Genomic DNA, 13,194 nt, shown 5'->3' with positions numbered 1-13,194 from the left:
AATAGGTTGTGTACTACTGTGGTACAGAGATCAGTTTTGTTCAGAAGGAATTGGAAATCAATTAGTTTGCATCATTGTTCCAGGAAGATTCATCCTCAGCTAGTCCCCTTTTAAAATTCTCTTGTATCAAGATGAGAATACTTCGTTTCACTTTTCTATCTTCTTTTTGAACAATCTACCTGGTCCCACCTTTGCTGTTTTGCTTCAGGACATAACTTGTGTCCAGAACCTGTTGTTCAAAAGCAACTCGGGTATTCCCGTGATTGCTTATGACATTTTAATTCTTACATACTTAGCACACTGCTAAAATGCTTTCTGAATTCTCAGGGCAATTTTTTTAAACACAGCCAAAAAAAGAAATTTGAGACTTGATATACTTGGGTAAAACACCATCATATTCTTGGTATGATGGACATAATTCATTTTCAGTACACATAAATAAAAATTTGGCTCCAGTTCCAGCAAGTGCATGTGTATAAAAATTACTGAAAGTTAAAGCGAATTATGTTTTAGAACTATTCTCTCTCGATGTCTGTGCTTCATCTGCTGGAAAAAAATGTGACAGCTAAATTTAAAATGTATTGAAAGTTGTCTAGCACTGCAATGTTCAATTCAGTAATGGTGTCCAAGTCAAAAGACACTTGAAAAATGCCTAAACGGCTGGCAACAAGATCTTCAGAACACATGGAATCCTACTTAGTTATGAATCCAAGTTATTCTTTCAAAAGCCTTTAAATATAAAACAGCCTATGATATCAGTCTGTTTTGTGACGTGCCCAGCATGGACATGAGAGAGAGAACAAGAGCACTGCATGGATAGAATAATGATTTATTGGAAACAAATATTTACACAAAGTATAAAGGCAATCAGTTCAACCATTTCTTTTCTAACAAGACAAAGCTACCCCATTACAAGATTTGTTCAGTAACGGGGTCAGATTTAGTAACAATGCAGAATATTTTAAATCCCTGAGATTGAGGCCCTCTCACCTTATATGCACTCCATCCTCCCCCTCCACCCCGACTCCTGCAAAGGTGCTGGAAATTTAATTTCCTGCTCAGTTGTGCTTTTAGTGGATTACCATCCAAAATTAGTTTCATTCTTTACATCAGCATGAAATTTTAAAATGCAAGCAAGCACAAGTTTCACATCAAGTTCATTCACATTCAGTTGCAGGCATCCAGTTTAAAAATACTTCCAATTTGAAGTTGGTATCCAAGATGCTTTATTGACAAGGCTACTGACTCTCATAACTTGTTCCCCTTAAATCAGGCATGGAAGACTACTCCTTTTTTTCCAGCTGGATACAGCTAATGGTTTTTACTTCTTGTACAGGGTATTGAGATGTGAATGCAAGGCTTTAGGCACAAGTCCTTTTGTATGTGGACTTAAAGCCATCACAAGGAAGCTTGGTAATAGAGTTCCAGTTCCCACTGCAGACTTCTAGTAATTTACCTATATGCCCTCGGCATTTTTAGGTTTAGAGCAGGCATACAGTTTAAGAATGACATAGGTGGGTAGCAAAAGTGTTTCCTCCTAAGCAATGCAAATTCCATTATTTAATTCCAGTAGGAAGCCACCCTGCAAGGCCACAAAGGCAGATCTAGGCATAACACATGCAGAGAATTTTCAGTCCATTTTTCAGACATTTTTCTTAGCAAGGTTGTTGTCTCTTGTCTGAGGAATGTAATATTTCAATCAAAAGAACTCCTCCAGCTAACACATGATAATCAGCATAAGCAAAGCATGGGGGACAAGGCTAAACTTAAGTACTTTCAAAAGGATGCAGCTGATGTTTGTGTTAGCTTGCCAGTGGCTAGCTCTTCAGTTCGAGACGGAAACAAAGACCTAATAAAATTCAAGGCATAAACCAACTAAAATAAAATTCTTTCCAGTATTAGAGGTAGATTTTATCCAGTGTAATATATAATAGCCAACCCTGTAAGTGCAGAACTCTAGGAATTAAACAATTCAGATCATCTTTGACCTATATGCTCTTAGAATAATTACGGCAAGCTTTTTGCATATCCTTCAAGAAGGCAGGCACACCACTCTGTAAAGAGAAAAGTGCAAAAGTCATTCTTGCATACTGTAATCAAGAAAAACTGTAAGCAAGATGAGAATTCTCACTATATATATAGATCAAGGCCTTCAAAGAAATACAGGACAATTCTAAAATCTTGTACAAAACAGTAGACCATTCCATTAATCCTCCATGAACAGACTGCTTTATTGAAGTTTGCTTGTGTTAAGGCTATTCACATGCTCTGGAACATGGAGGTTTGTTGGTTTTGTTGCACAAATGGTTAGCCAACCAAGCAGGTACAAAGGAATTTGGTAGGAATAAAAAAAAATTAAGACAAGTGCCATGAGAGCAGACAACAGTGAGACTCTAAAAATGGGTCTACATATGAGCTAGAAAGGTCAATACATCCATTTCACAAAAAAAATAATTCTACACAACATGCAGAAGACAGGTATGGATGCAGTGAATACATTGTTTGAAACAGATTAGCCAAAGACAATTGCACTGTCAACCTTTACTTACCTTGGCAGCCCAATTGACCAGCCATGATGGAATCATGCCACCAGGATTATCAAAATAGTACATATAGACTAGAGATGAGAGAGAAGTTACCAGAAAGTTATCCAGCCACAGTCTAATAGCTCTAACAAATATGACAAAAGCTGTCGGCGTGCATGACTGAAGCACCAAGTACAACAGTTCTGCTCTAAATTCTTCACAAAAAAGTCCACTTGTACTGAAGTGGAATGTGAAGTAAGTATAGCCATTGCCAGTTAACGTCTGGGAAGCTGAGTGTGTCACAACATTCATTTAGACTATTGTAAACCATTTTAGGCAGCCTGTCTTATAAAATGAAGTTGTCTTTAAAGGGCTAATCTCAGACAGGAGTCAATCTCTAGGCAAACCCTTTAATCTATAAATCTATCAAACATAACACTTGTATCATTGCTGAGTTAACCAGATTGCTGCTAGTATCAGACTACCCAGCTGAACTGGCTGGCAGGAAAAGACAAGCGAGCTGTGGGGGGTGGGAAGATAGTGGCCAGAATGAAGTGGTCAGTAGTCTATTCTTAACTACACAGCCCATCTGTTCAGTAAAAAATTCCTAACAGTAGCACCCTGCACCAGATGTTTCCAAAAGTTCCATTCATTTTTAAGTATTCCTACTGCTCAGTACATTCACTTTATAGTAACTGTTTTTAGTAAAATTTCCAGTCTCCCTCTTTGTGCATTTTGCTAATACATACATTCTTTGGCTACATGACTCGTGATCGCACCTTCTTGACCTCTTACCTTTAGATCCAGTCTTGCCATCGCTTTCAATTGCCAGACTTTGTTTATAGCTTTTAACTCTGATAATACCAGGCTTTTCAGGGCACTGAGGAACTGACACACTTTGAGCTAACACAACCCAGATCTTCCGCCCATCAACATCCATCTCTCGGCATTCACGAATATAGACGTACTGTATTCCAAGTTGAGGAGGCACGTCAAAACACTGTCAGTTTGACTTATGATGAATTGACAAGTGAATTCCTTTACAAATACCAGCCCCTTCAAGTTAGTTCTTACACCTCTACAGGATTCAACCCTGCAGAGTAATAATTCAGCTATGTGAGCTTCAGTTGTGTGTGGGAAAAGGCACCCACACTCTTCTTCATGCTATACATATTCATGTAACATGAGGACTGCAAGACTTTAAACCAAGTGCAGCAGAGCAGTAGAATCAGCACGTTGTTGGCATCCCTGGATGACCAGGTGACAAAAACCGCAAAAGGAACAAAAAGCTGGAAAGGATACATCTCTGTTTGAGAGAGGAAAAGGGTACTTCACTTCCCAGTAGATTACTTTTTCACCATCATATATTTTCTCATACAGTTCTACAGTTGAAAAAGGAAGATTGTTAGATATTTTAAATTTCTACTGCAACAGAACCATACACAGCTTCAAGAACTGCTCAGATTTCTGACATGAACACATTTTACATGCAAACCTTATGTCAAAATTGATACATATGTAAAGTTGCAGCAGTAGAAGACATTAAAAGTCCCGTAGCAGGGTTGTCAAGGAACCAAATACACAAGAATAGGCCTGTTTTTCTGCTGCTGTTGAATTCATTGATGGGTTATTTGGTTTTGTGGGGTTTTTTCCAACCCACAAAACCTTCCCCAAAAGAACAATTCTGGGGGGAGGTAGAGTCAAATTCCTTTTCAGACAGTTAGCTCATTCAAACCCTTTCCATCTCTAAGCTTTTTCCTCACCTATGCACATTCTATATAATTCTAGGACACAAGTACAGTATGCTTTTTCACAAGCATGTCATTATCCTTATAAATGATTCCAAGCTAACATGGAACTGAGACAGGTACTGGTTTTTAATACCTGAAGAGGTCTTACATGAGGGATTAATGAAGTTTGGAAAAGCTATTAGGAATTTCACAGCAGTATATACAGGCAACAGTGAACAAGAAGCTTGAGCATTTTATGAGCCTTCATTACGTCACCTTCAGTCTGCCTGGAAACTCAATCAGAAGGCAGCTGAATAGGAAAAAATAATCTAAGAATAGTCCCTAAAACATGGCAGTCAGTCAGGTAATAGCATGGCATAAAGGAGAAACAATAATTCAAATTAAACTACATAACTGAGTTTGAAGAAGTGTATACTGTACAGCTTCTTCCCTTGAGGCAGTAACTGCCATTATCAGGGTAATGGACCTGACAAGCCATGGGGCTGAGCCAGGGTAAATCCCTGTTTGCTCAGGGACTGGTCATTCCATGGGTGCAGATAAAAAGGGTGAGATCCAGAAAGGTGGCTCACATTAACAGTCAGCATAGTCTTTTTCTCCTTTAGAGCAGACTTCTGCCTAGAGGTGCTATATATCCTTCAGAGTTAATGCACACAGTCTGCCATATCCCTTTCAGCAGTTTTGAAAATAAGGCTAGAACAGACTGATAATCTCATTGCTAAGGCAAGAAGAGTGACACGGATGGGAGATTCTTTCCTTATATGACATGTTCCAAACTAGGCTTCTGTTAGTATGTCCTGCAAATCAGCTGTCACCCATGAAAACAGTTTCTCTTCTCCAGGTTGGAGCAGTATTGGATGCACAATAATCGCAGTGTTGTAATAAGCTCCAGCATTATGCTATCCACCAGAGGTCACTGGAGGATTGGTTTATTAGCTTAGCTTTCATTTCCAACTGCAGCTTTCCCTTTTCAAATGGATTAAGACATTGTATTAAAGATCTCAATGCAATTGTAGCTGCTAACTCATCTATCTACCTTTGTATCTTTGCAAACACAGAAAAAAACCCACACAATAGGTAAGTTGTGTCCTACCTGTATTCACTTTAGTCCATCAATACTAGTGGACAGCTTCTGATCAAAGCAGGATGCAGTGCATTTTAAGCAATAACCAGATTTTACTTAGCATTACAACAGATCACAAGTCCATTTTATTCACAATAGGCATATTTGCTGCCTTAGCAGTCAGTTATTACTGTTACATTGTTAGGAAGTGTGATCTCAATCAGGATGGTGTTGCAATCAGGAACAGCAAATTCCAATATTGCTCAGGCCTGACCGTTTTGCATCACACCACAGAAGCATACTGTATCTCAGTCACTACTCTACAGTTTAGTCACAGTTTCCCTGAGGCCAGACCAGGCCTCTGGATGTGCCCATCTTGTAGCTATCCAAGAGCGTGCTCTGGAAATAGCCAGGGTACCAACAGCAATGCAATGACAGCAGCAGACTGATACCAAGAGTTCTGAGGCCTCAGGCAACCCTCGGCAAGAACAGATCAAAGCACGACCCTCTGAAGTACTCCCAGGAATCCTGTCCATATCTGCCTCCAGTCAGGCCTTCATAAGGGGTTCTGCTGAACAGAACTAGAGATTAGCTCCTCTTATGCTTAGTGCAGGAGCTGTTACCTTTTCAGCTAAAAACACAGCTACTTCTAATCTGGTCACGTTTTTATTTCAATGCCAGCCAGCAGTTCAGCAGAGAGCTCTTCTTTGGACTGCCATTATTGCATGGCTGTAGGAGCAACAAGGAATGCAAACAGTGAAACGAAGAGCAAGAAGGCTCTGAATGGAAGTTTTCTGGGTTTTCTGCCCAAATGTGAAAGGAGAAAAAAACAAACTTATATTGTTTATATTGAAAATGTTGGCTAGCCCTATCTCATCATATGCACAGTTCTAAAGAATGGGTGCGCTTGTGTCAATTTTTAAGCCAAAAGGAAAACATTAACATTATGTTTATGCCTTTCAAGAGTTAACTTCTGTGAAATGCTGGACCTGAAGTACCAGCACAAGTATAATTTCACAGATGAACATATCATGGTCAGCAAGGATATAAACACCAGCTCTGCAATGTTATCTAGTTTTTAGTTTAAGGGTGTAGCTTCCCCCAACTACTTCCTTTCATTTCTCTAAGAAGGCATTAAAAAAAAAAAGTGTTTAAGAAGGATTCAGTTCTCCTAAATGCACTCAAATCAAAGACCACTGAAGCAACTTGACGTAACATAGTTTTTTTACATCCAATAAGATAATGTTGAGTCCCATTCCAGCTCTTTTTGTTTCATTAATTGTAAAGTGTCCTTTGTTACAAGAAAGCTATTCCCTCTTTTGACAAATAACACTTACTAATAAAGACATAGCTTCTTAAGCTTGGCCAAGTACTGACAAGAGTCAAATACATGGTTCTCTGTATCGCTACAGCCAAAGGCATTACCAGTAATCATTCACCATAGAGCTGTCCTAGACTTAACAAGCAGAACATTTAACAATTCTTTGGTTTTTAACACTGTTCTTTGTTCAGCAGCACACTTTGATCATGTTTCAGTTTTGTTGACCTGAATCGATTTTAAGCACAGGCTTAAAAAGGAAAGGTTCCCCATCTTTAAAATAAATGGATTACTGGACACCTACATCAGCTGAATCCTTGCCTTGTCACTGCTGACTTCGGATGTTTTAACATCATATGGATATCCAGGTTCAACTCCCTTTTTCAAAGACAACATTAAATAAACACAACTTAATTAGTTATTCCTTTCTCTGTAAAAGCCCAAAGTCATCAACTATTCTCTTAATACACCCATTTATGATTGTAAAAGGTGCCAAGAACAACCAATGCTTTCAGGAAGAGACATTCCATCACGCATCAAACTGGTACAAGCCAGAGGAAAATTTTTGACAAGAACAATCAACCACTGGAATAACCTCTGCAGGGAAGTGGTGGATTCCCCAATGTTGGACACTTCTAAGATTCGGCCGGACAGGGGCTGGGCCACCTTGTCTAGACCGTGCTTTTGCCGAGAAAGGTTGGACCAGATGATCCTTGAGGTCCCTTCCAACCTGGTATTCTATGATTGCACTGCTCGACTGCAATATGTGAAGATACATAAAAGGTACCATCTCCACTTCTCCCCAGAACATCTACTAAAATTTAACTGAGAAATTACAACAACTAGAAGCTACAAGGTGGTCCAGCATAACAAGTGATGCCAATTATATGCTTTAACCAACATGGAAAGAATTAATTTTAGAAGAAGGCTATATGGTGATGAAATATTAGTTGTTCCACGGCAGTGCTTATTTGTATATTTGCAGAGTGCAACCTTATCCCAAAAGATACAGAAGTCTAGCCCAAAGTCTTCAGGTGTAGCAACTTTAAAATACCTTTGAAGAAAGTTTTAGTGGGAAGAGTTGATGTGGACATAAAGCTTGCTTTTGAACTGTCTAGATGAGCTTACCTTTAACATACTGATCCCATTGTTTTCTGAAATTTAAGTCCATATAGACATCCACACATAATTTTGGGGGACAGTCAGCAAGACCACCGAAGATTTTATATTCATAAAGTCCTGATTGCTGTGGAAACAGAATGGGAAGAGGAAAAATCACACAGGAAAGGGAAGTACTCAGCAGCAGGGAGAACAGCTGAAGGAAGTTAGGTGGGGCACATACTACAAATGTGCTCAAGAGCTGCGAAAGCAAATGTTCAAAAAACAATGCAAGATTCAGTCTTTAACCTCTCGACTTTTTGATCTATTCATGAAAGTTTAAATCCAGACAGGCTGACCTGCCCTGCACAATGGTTGTTCCTTCCCTTACACCCGTACTCTTTTGCTTCATAAGTAGTTCCATAGGGAGCATGTTTCTTCACACACACATGCCCCTTTTCATCTTCAGTGGTCAGTGTGGACTAAACCCTGGCCACACTGAAGCTTACCAAAGCATTAAATTCTTGTGACCAGGTCTCCAGACCCTATATAACATGATTATGAACCTCAGCCATTTCCAAGAGGTGCACAACCTGAAATAAGCTTTCCAGAAAATTAAGTATGATTATACTTCAGGCTGTGATACAATACAATACAATACAATACAGTGCACTATTACACCTACCTTGACTATTTATCAGGCATTTTCTTACTGAAAGCTGTCTGTACTGAAGGGGTGGGGTGCAGGATATCTCCGGTGTTAATGCTGTTAATGTCACTCTCAACATACGGAAACTCCATCTGTACCTATCGAGCTATGTTTATACTATTGTTAGTAGCCGTTCAGGACTAAATTAAAACAATGAATGCATTTTAAATATACAGTGTAGGAGTTAAATTAAGCATTCCCAAGGAAAGAGAGGGAAGGACTATATAATATTCTGTTAGTAAATGGTTGATTTTTCTCCTTCCCCTCCCCTTCACAAATCAACCCTAGAAGACAAAAATTTGATGTACCAGGAGATAATAACGGGACCAAGAATCTTAAGCTACCCATCTTCACTGTGGCTTCACTGAAGCATCAATCACTAGCATCAAACCTGAACTGTACAGCTCCATGCACTCATATCATCTTTGTAAAAGGCATCAGCATTTTTATTTTCACGAGGAAAGCTAATTTTGAAAATACCACATCTGAAATGCGAGACCCAACAGCATATGCCAAAGCACAACATTGGTACTTCAAAAATAGTTGGTTTAGCTCAAACACTATTTCGTTCCAGGTCACCAGTCAGATATGCTATGTGGATTCTCTTGCATGTACATATATTTACATGAAGTGTCACATAAGGCAGGAGAACAGCAAGCCACAGTTCTCCTCACTCTTCTAGTCATTCAGAAAAAAAGTCTTACTTTGCCACGTCATGGGGCTGCTCTTCCACTGAAGAACAGAATCTTTGTATTCTTTTCCTGGACTTTAATTACAACTGCATCTTAAGAGGTAACAAACCAAGCTCACCCAAAACTTTAATTCTGCAGTCAACATGCAAAGTTAGCTGTTCATCAGCACACTCAGCATTTCTTTGCATCCTTTAGCTTCCTCTTAATCTGTTTGATAGAAGGAAGCCATCTGGTAATTTTCTCATTTAAGCTATCAGAGCCTGCCTCAAAAACTGCATAGAATTGTGTGCTTTGTACCACAGTGAGGACAGACACTACAGTTTCACACTTCCAGAGTAAAAACTTTAGGACCACAAGCTACTACATTGTATTGCTTCTTTCTACAGCTTTTAAGTTCCACCCAACAGGCAGCTGGAAGTGCCTGTAATACTTTCTACTTGAGGATTATCAAGAGAGATGCATACAATATAGGTCTTTAAAGCATTTTTGCTATAGATAGAACCTCCATCAGAGGCTAAAATAGAGCTGTAGTGATGTCATTTACTGTCACATAATTCAGAAGCCACTAAATACAGAGTGCAAATGCTGCCCTACCTAATTTCCTGATTTAACACATGGGATTCTACCTTACATTCAAAGGTAGGCTCCCAACTGCTCCGCAACATCAGCTCAGTTATTCTTACATCTGTAGCCTTCAAGTTCTTATACTGTAGCTCAAGACAAATCAAGAAATTATGCTGTTCTTCTCTACCAATCCATTTGTTCCACTGCTACACAAATCATGGCGTACATCATTAAATATCTTCTATTTTAAAAGGTATTATTTTGATAATCATATGAAATAACAAATCATGATCTGAAAAGTGAACAGTGTATCTTGTAGGAGGTAAGATAGACAAAGACATTCAATAAAACCAGGAATTTACCATTAAAAAGTCAAAACGAGAGTGAAATGTTTCAGGTTTTCAGAAGCCTATCAGCAGGAGAGCCTATCAGTGGGTTCGAACAGAGCACAGAGCTGGAAAGCCTGGGAGATGTATTTGTGTAGCCGGCAGAGAAGGTGGAAAGAGAAGGCAACAGGAAATATAATTGCTGCCACCAGTTTCCTGGACTACCACTGCTACAGTGAACTTGCAGTTCAATAAGTGTTAAAAGCCAATTTTTCCAGTAACAACTTTAAGCAAAGACCCTCCTCCTAGACTTGGTTCTTCTTCTCATGTGGTAATTTGAAGCAACTGAAAGACAAAACAAACAAGAGACTCATTTCCCAGCAGAATCAGAAGACTGGACTCAAGAAGGTCCCTTAAATCCTACCTAGTCCATCCATCTAGCCTAAATTAGGGTCAATGTACAATATTAAAAAAAAAAAAAAAAGGACACCTCTAAATGGTTTTAGTTAGCTCACTAGTTCCATATATAAGCATGAGAAGGAGAAGCCTGAGCTACTTGCTGGCCAACCAGCTTCAATTATACAATAGCAGCAAAGCCACAGCAACACAGGCTGCCCTGACCCAAGTCTCATGGACACCTGGTCCCACTTGTTTGGTTAAATCCAGCCTTCAACTTCCCAAAGTTACTTTGCCTCGGTTCACTGGGTGATGCATTTACAGGTCCAGACCTGAAGTTTCTATTTCACCCACTCCAGAAGCAATGCTCCTAGCACCCTCCATTTCATCAGCATACCCAATTCCTGCAGAGACAGCTGGCAGACACCGCAGGCGTGCCTTTGCCCTGTACACTCATTGATAAGCTTGTCTTGCTATTGCCAGTCACCATGTCCGTGCTGTAAACATTTACCACCAAAAAATTCCGAGGTGTATGAAGTGACTTTTTTTTAAAAAATAATTGCCCTACCATGTCTTGCCTTTCACACAGATCTATACATTTGCTTTATTTGTTATTTTTTCCTAACATGACCATGCCTAAAATAATTTTTCAGGATACAAATCCAAAATTTCCATGCAAAGCACAGCATGAAGTCCAGCTTTATAAGGAGCTGAGAGGTAACTATGATCACAGAGCTAAAGAAATAGGATATTTATATGGATTCAAAAGTCATTATTTAAATAATAAATTACTGTGATTTATGGATTAATAAGCACTCACTACATTAATCACTCACAAGTCAGTTTTGGAAGCCTAAAGTTTTGAACTTCTTTTAAGAAAAGTTTTGAACTTCTTTTAAGAAGTAAAGTAAAGCAAAGGGGGGAATTTCATTCTAACCTGTCATGGTTCAGGCCCAGACGGCAACTTAGCACCATGCAGCTGCTCGCTCACTCCTCCCTGCCCAGTGGGATGGGGAGGAGAATCGGGAAAAAAGTAAAACTCATGGGTTAAGGTTTAGTTTAATAACCAAAATAAAATATGATAACAATAATAAATAATAATTTTAATGAAAAGGTATATAACAAAAAGAGAGAGAAGTAAAACTGGAGAAAAAAATCCCAAGAGATGAACAACACAACTGCTCAGCACCTGCTGACCGATACCCTGCTAGTCCCTGGGCAGTGATCCACCCCTCCCGGCCAACCCCCCCAGCTTCTGTACTGAGCGTGACGCTCCATGGTACGGAATAGCCCTTTGGCTAGTGCGGGTCAGCTCTCTGGCCATGCTCCCTCCCAGCTTCTTGTGCACCTGCTTGCTGGCAATAGTACAGAAACGGGGAAAAAAATCCTTAACTTAGGATAAAAGCTACTTATCGACAGCTAAAACATCCGTGTGTTACCGGCATTACTCCCACACTAAATCCAAAATACACCGTACCACCTTCTAAAAGAAAACTAACTCTATCCCAGACAAAACCAAGACACAACCTTTTCTGAACTACCTCCTGATTTTAGAGGCAGAAAGGTGGAAAATCAGTTTGAAGGGAGTTTTGGAGAGAGGGAGAGGCAGGGAGGCAGGAGCCTGCACATCAGGAGGATGCTCTAACGTGGAAGTGCTCGGGAGCCGGCAGGCGGGGACGGTCTCTCCTTGGCCACAGGCACCCCTCAGAGGGGGCTCGGGGGGGTGGAGGACACGCGGAGCAGACACCCCGTTAGACCCCCGACTGCTCCTGTCGCCGAGGGCACCCTCCACCCGGAATTTCTCCGGCCGCCAGCTGCTAACAAGCGTTCCGAGCCTCAGCGTGTGCCGGTCCCCGCGCAGTCTGCTCGGCGCGGCAGAGCAGCTTTCTCCATCAGCAGTTAATAGCATTACCCCGAAAGCGGCTTTCGGGCAGCCCGGAGAAACTGAGCCGCGGCCGGCAGCGCCAGGACGGGCAACAGACCTCGGCCTGACCTGGGCGGGGACCCGCCGGCGCTCCCCTGCCCCGGCAGCCAGGCGCCCCCCGCCCCGCCCCGCTCCCCCGCCCCGCCGGTGGGGAGGGCCCGGGGCCCGGCCCGGGGCGCCCCCCCCGCCCACCTCGTTGTGCAGCCGGTAGATCCTCACGCCCATGCTCTCCACCAGGAGCTGCCAGGGCCCCCCCGCGGCCGGCGCGGGCTGGTCCAGCTCCCGGCAGGCGGCCCGAAACTGCTCCTCGGAGAAGCCCCGCACCGCCGGCACCTCCATTCTCCGCGGCGGCGGGAGGCGGCGGCCGGGCGCGGGGCATTGGCGGCCGCGCCGGGCCCAGCCAATGGCCGCCGCCGCCCCTCCCCGCCGGCCGCCCGGCCCCCGCCGCGCCCCGGGGCCGCCGCGCCGCCATGACGGGCCCGCGGGGCGGGGGGGGCACGTCGGTGTATCCCTGCCCAGCGCGCCTTTCCGAGCATTCTCCGGTTCCGTGACAAGTTCTCGGGGCGGGGGGGCGACCTTTAAAGGTGCGTGTCATCGGGCTAGTGCCACAGCAGGGCCAGGTCCCCGCGGTGTGCCTTCCTTTTGGGTGTTCCCCAAGGCCAGCGGTTGAGCCGTCTCTCTGGGCACATTATTTTTATGTTTTCACATTTTAAAAAGCAGATTTCCTTACGGACTGTGCCCGTGAGAATACATGAAGAACCCGTGAGCGCTGTAGGGCGGGTGGGGGGGTGTGCTGGATGGCGGCACACAGCCAGGCTGGCGGAGGGGCAG

General features: G+C 42.3%; 1 protein-coding gene across 1 annotated transcript; it reads right to left on the bottom strand.

Annotated features, from left to right (window-relative positions):
- Positions 1-526: 526 nt before the first annotated feature.
- PCTP (phosphatidylcholine transfer protein) lies at positions 527-12,747 on the bottom strand. The gene is made up of 6 exons (XM_074922264.1): positions 12,556-12,747; positions 7,783-7,900; positions 3,828-3,907; positions 3,321-3,492; positions 2,550-2,617; positions 527-2,054 (listed from the first exon to the last, which is right to left on the bottom strand). The coding sequence occupies exons 1-6, from the start codon at positions 12,700-12,702 to the stop codon at positions 1,989-1,991; spliced, it is 651 nt and encodes a 216-aa protein (XP_074778365.1). The 5' UTR covers positions 12,703-12,747; the 3' UTR covers positions 527-1,988.
- Between the last annotated feature and the right edge of the window lie 447 nt (positions 12,748-13,194).

This window comes from Athene noctua, chromosome 18, assembly GCF_965140245.1.
Source record: "Athene noctua chromosome 18, bAthNoc1.hap1.1, whole genome shotgun sequence".
Taxonomy (NCBI): domain Eukaryota; kingdom Metazoa; phylum Chordata; class Aves; order Strigiformes; family Strigidae; genus Athene; species Athene noctua.
This window is presented reverse-complemented; position numbering and strand designations above follow the sequence as displayed.